The 4951-nt window shown below is 42.2% G+C and overlaps 1 protein-coding gene across 1 annotated transcript; it reads right to left on the reverse strand.

The window, feature by feature from the left end:
* Window positions 1–1780: 1780 nt before the first annotated feature.
* On the reverse strand, window positions 1781–4008 carry LOC110504136 (transcription cofactor HES-6-like). Its single transcript, XM_021582970.2, has 4 exons — window positions 3720–4008; window positions 3488–3583; window positions 3295–3373; window positions 1781–2488 (listed from the first exon to the last, which is right to left on the reverse strand). Exons 1-4 carry the CDS (start codon window positions 3780–3782, stop codon window positions 2094–2096), a joined length of 633 nt encoding a protein of 210 aa, XP_021438645.2. The 5' UTR covers window positions 3783–4008; the 3' UTR covers window positions 1781–2093.
* Between the last annotated feature and the right edge of the window lie 943 nt (window positions 4009–4951).

Below are 4951 nucleotides of genomic sequence, written 5' to 3' on the forward strand. Positions count from 1 at the left end.
ATTTCTTTATGTCTGATAGGTGTTTAACCATTTGGCGTCGTTGCATGTGTACATGCAAATTACATGCAATAGCGCATTTGTGTCTATCTAAACAAGCACGGAAATGTGTCCTGTCACCAGATAAACAACATGATACCATTAGAGTGAGTTTTACACACAAGGTTTTTGCTACAGCAATTAGGCACCAGTAACAAATACACAACCTAAATGAAGGCCGTGTCCAGAGGGTTTGAAGTGGAGGGGTTTGGCACCTCGCCACCCCCACGCTCCGCTCCAGCTCTCCTCTTAATGGTCTGGACTGGGGAGAGAGCAGCTGTCTCGGCCCGCTTTTTTTCGAGAAACCCAACCAAATCATGAGAAAACAAAAAGATAATTACTTGACACATTGGAAAGAATTAACAAAAAAACAGAGCAAACTAGAATGCTATTTGGCCCTACACAGAGAGTACACAGCGGCAGAATACCTGACCACTGTGACTGACCCAAAATTAAGGAAAGCTTTGACTATGTACAGACTCAGTGAGCATAGCCTTGCTATTGAGAAAGGCCGCCGTAGGCAGACATGGCTCTCAAGAGAAGACAGGCTATGTGCTCACTGCCCACAAAATGAGGTGGAAACTGAGCTGCACTTCCTAACCTCCTGCCCAATGTATGACCATATTAGAGAGACATATTTCCCTCAGATTACACAGATCCACAAAGAATTCGAAAACAAATCCAATTTTGATAAACTCCCATATCTACTGGGTGAAATTCCACAGTGTGCCATCACAGCAGCAAGATTTGTGACCTGTTGCCACGAGAAAAGGGCAACCAGTGAAGAACAAACACCATTGTAAATACAACCCATATTTATGCTTATTTATTTTATCTTGTGTCCTTTAACCATTTGTACATTGTTAAAACACTGTATATATCGGCGTGACATTTGTAATGTCTTTATTGTTTTGAAACTTCTGTATGTGTAATGTTTACTGTTAATTTTTATTGTTTATTTCACTTTATATATTCACTTTATATATTATCTACCTCACTTGCTTTGGCACATGTTTCCCATGCCAATAAAGCCCTTGAATTGAATTGAATTGAAACCGCAGAGGGATCGGGCGCATTTCTCCATCTCTTCTCTTTTCTCCCCTCTCTGCCACCACACGGTGGCTTCATTAGCTCTGTGGCCAATTATTATAGAGGGACCATGTACTTCAGCAACGTTTTAAATGTTAAAATTCAATCATTTCTTTAAAATGCACCCAGTAGGCCTATGAATAACGTTCATTTGTCGGAAAAAAATGATTCACTATTGTAAACAAATAATGGTTTGCCAATACTGTAGTTGAAAATAATAATGAACGTGTTACCTTCTACTACTACCAGTAGGCCCTACACAAATATTACCAGTGATTAACCAAACACTTGTTTACTCAAGGGTTTCCTTTATTTTGACAGTTACCTGTATATTTATGGCCTGTCCAACTGGACCAGATAATTAATTTAATATTACTAAATCCAGTTGCTTATATTCATTCACACTGCAAGCAAGAGTCTAATAAATGAAATACAATGAATGTTATAAGCCTAATCATTTGTAACCATTTATAAATGTACTATAATATGTAGTAACTGTAGGCCTCAGCATCATTCATATATTTTTTAACATGGATTAATCTCATGATGTTGATAGGATCAAAACAGCCCTCTATATATAAGAGGGAGAAAGTGTGTGTGTGTGTGTGTGTGTGTGTGTGTGTGTCCACATAAAGAAAATAGATAACTGCAGAAATTGCATACACATTTGTATTAATATTGGTTAATAATATAAACAAAGGGAGCAGAACAAAAGCTATATGCGACTAGAGCTAAGAAGCTAAATGTTTTTCTTATTTAATAAATAAAGACGTTAATACAATAAATATAAGAAAAATATGAATAAGCGCCTTCTACAATGCAGGCTACGGTCTGCATATATATATATAGCACACCTAGATCAGGAACACAACCGCCCCACAATCGAACACAATGTCTTCTGAGTAGCATATCTATAAGATACATAACAGAGGAGGGTCTAACGTAAAGATCCAGCACGCCAGTACAGTTTACCAGGGCCTCCACATCTCCAGCATGCCCAGGTGGGGGCTGAGGAGCTGGGGGCTCCCGAGCAGGAGCAGGGGGCTGTCCTGGGGCCCCACCATGTGGGACAGGGGCCCCTCCCTCTTTCCCTGCCTACCAGACCTGGGGTCCCCTCTGAGGGGTGTAGTGGGGGCTCCAGGCCCCTGGCTGGGTGGTTGGGTGTCAGGCCTGAGGTTGGGGTTGGCCTGAGAGAGGCGCTCTTCACTGGAGCGGGGCAGGGATTTGAGCAGGTGGTTGAGCAGGCGGGAGCCAAGAGTTTTATCCATCCACTCGCAGCTGAGCAGCATGTTGTGGACCTCGTGCATGCACTGGATGTAGCCTGTGTTGTACTTCTGCTGTGCATCTAGGTCTAAGTTGGGGTCTGTTGTGGATGGGAAGAGACATTGGGTCAAACATGGGTCATAGCGTCATCTGTTGGTGGCAGGATGTATTGCATCCAGACTGGCCTATTGCCCAAAATAAATGAGTAATTATTATATCGATGTTTTTATTTATTTAACTTGTTAAGTCAGTTAAGAACAAACTCTTATTTACAATGACAGCCTACCCTGGCCAAACCTGGACAACGCTGGGCCAAATGTGCGCCACCTTATGGGACTCTCAATCATGGCCGGATGTGATACAGCCTTGATTCGAACCAGGGACTATAGTGACGCCTCAGTGCCTCGCATAATGCATTGCAGTGTTTCTTAATCTTGTTCCAGGGGCACTCAAAGGGGTGCACATGTTTTGTGTTTGTCGCAGCACTACACACATGATTCCACTAATCAAAGGTTTGATGATGAGCTGCTTAGTGGAATCAGGTGTGTAGGTCTGCGACAAACACAAAACATGTGCACACCTTTGAGTGCCCTGGACCAAGATTAAGGACACTTGACTAATCAATTGTTTTAAGTTTAAACCAAGAAAGAATATGGATCAAAACTAAATTAAATAATAAAGCTATATGAGTACTAATACTCACATGATTATTCGTATTGTTCTTATTGACTGTTATTCATTCACTGATGGAAATATTCCCACCAGTCTCCATTAAATGTGTCTAACATTCCAACGTGCTGACACGGCCCCAGCTGCTTACATAGAGTATCACATGCAGGCACAACTTTGAAAACTCTCCTGGCACTTGCATGCTTCTTCAGTCAAGCCACTTGATCGGACACTTACCACTGACTCTATGAGTCTGAACATTCTGCAGGTGTTTCACTGTCATCTCTAGAATGTCCGCCTTTTCAAGTTTCGATTGCTGTTTGGGGAAATGGAAAGTTAGGGTCAACAAATAACTTACACTGTGTCTTTCACACTCCATATAATTGAGCATTTATAACAATTAAAATACAGTGTATATAGGCCTACCCACACCAAGACTGAACGCCCCGACCACGGTTTCTTTCAGTTGATCCAAGCAGTTATTAATCCTCTCCCGTCTTTTCCTCTCAATTATCGGCTTCCGCAGCTAGAGATGGAAAGCGATGGGTTAATGGCGACCAGACAGTCACAAATTGGACCAGACAATCATTAAGTGTGAGCATATCCGATAAAAGACACCTGTTGATTAGGTTTATATATATCCGCGGGAACAAAGGCAATACCTTTCTCTCCTCCTTGGCACTCGATTGTTTCCCCACGTTGTGAGCCATGGTGCTAGCTGTCATCTATCCTTTACGCTCCGTATAGTTGTGGTTAGAGAATAGCTCTCCTCTCCGGCTGAGTCTAGGGTCTGTAAGGCCCTCCGCACCACGCACCGCTCTTATTTATAGGGCAGAATTAGCATTTGAATGCCCGAGCTCTTTGGCCGAGGTATTTTCCCACACACGGGGTCGCTCCCAGCGCCCGCTCCCATCAGTCAGGGATGACAGGTCACTTCACTGCCTCTTTTCAATAGCCGAGCTACCCGCCCTGGAAAAAAATACATGAGACAGATGTCCACCCTGAACCCCCCCCTTATCCTCTCGCTCTCTCTGACTCTCTCTCTTTCTCGTGACGCAAAGCGTGCGGGTCCCCTCAGGATTTTCATTCGCAGGGCCGAACAAGAGTGAGTAAATTCCGTGGTCACACCAGGGACCCCTTGACTATTCATGCCAATGAAATGGGACAGCGTTAGGCTAACCCGAGAAAAGGCGAAACCTATCCGCTTAAGTCTCACATAGAAAAAATACCCACAACGCCCTGTGGTCATTGTTATCAGTCTGTATCGTTGTTGATACTGGCAAGTGGTCAGGGTGAAAGTGTTGATGATGAGAAACTTTGGTGACTAAATCCTGAGTGAAGAGTAAGCCTAAACTAATTGCTCTGAAAAATTAAGCCAAAAGCCTATAACGAAAAGTGTCAATATTTTTTTATTGAATGTAGCCTATATGCTTTTCCTGAGATGTACCCTAAATGATGTTCGCGCAATGGCAAGGGATATTGTATATGTTCATGACTGAAAAGCCTATGGCAATTACATTCAAAGTTAATGACGATTATTTCAAACTATTTTCAACTCTGCCCTCGTTCAGCAATTCAGTAGGTCTTAGGCTCCTCAACGGATTTTCTAAAGTTGGTCAGATTTCAATCGAATGAATTGATTAAAATTCAATCGATTGAAAGTGCTTGTTTCATGTTCGGAATTTCTTTGTAATAAAATTAAATCCCATCACCTACTGGTTCTGCAGGTGCGGGATATGGATGAGTGTAGTTAGGCCTAATTCCACATGAATTCCGATGCTCTTTGGGTTGTCTAATATCAACAAGGATAAATGACTTGAACATCCTGTCGGATATTGATCATGATTGATTATTAATGAATATATATATATATATATTTTTACTTACAACTTTG

This window comes from Oncorhynchus mykiss, chromosome 24 (assembly GCF_013265735.2).
Source record: "Oncorhynchus mykiss isolate Arlee chromosome 24, USDA_OmykA_1.1, whole genome shotgun sequence".
Taxonomy (NCBI): Eukaryota; Metazoa; Chordata; class Actinopteri; order Salmoniformes; family Salmonidae; genus Oncorhynchus; species Oncorhynchus mykiss.

What these genes read in the sequence shown, in the direction of transcription:
- LOC110504136 (XM_021582970.2), bottom strand. Translation starts at nt 3,782, where the DNA reads ATGACAGCTAGCACCATGGCTCACAACGTGGGGAAACAATCGAGTGCC. An exon ending in TCGGGGCGTTCAGTCTTGGT is followed by an intron (nt 3,374 to 3,487) that starts GTGGGTAGGCCT and finishes TTCCCCAAACAG; the next exon opens with CAATCGAAACTTGAAAAGGC. An exon ending in TCAGACTCATAGAGTCAGTG is followed by an intron (nt 2,489 to 3,294) that starts GTAAGTGTCCGA and finishes CATCCACAACAG; the next exon opens with ACCCCAACTTAGACCTAGAT.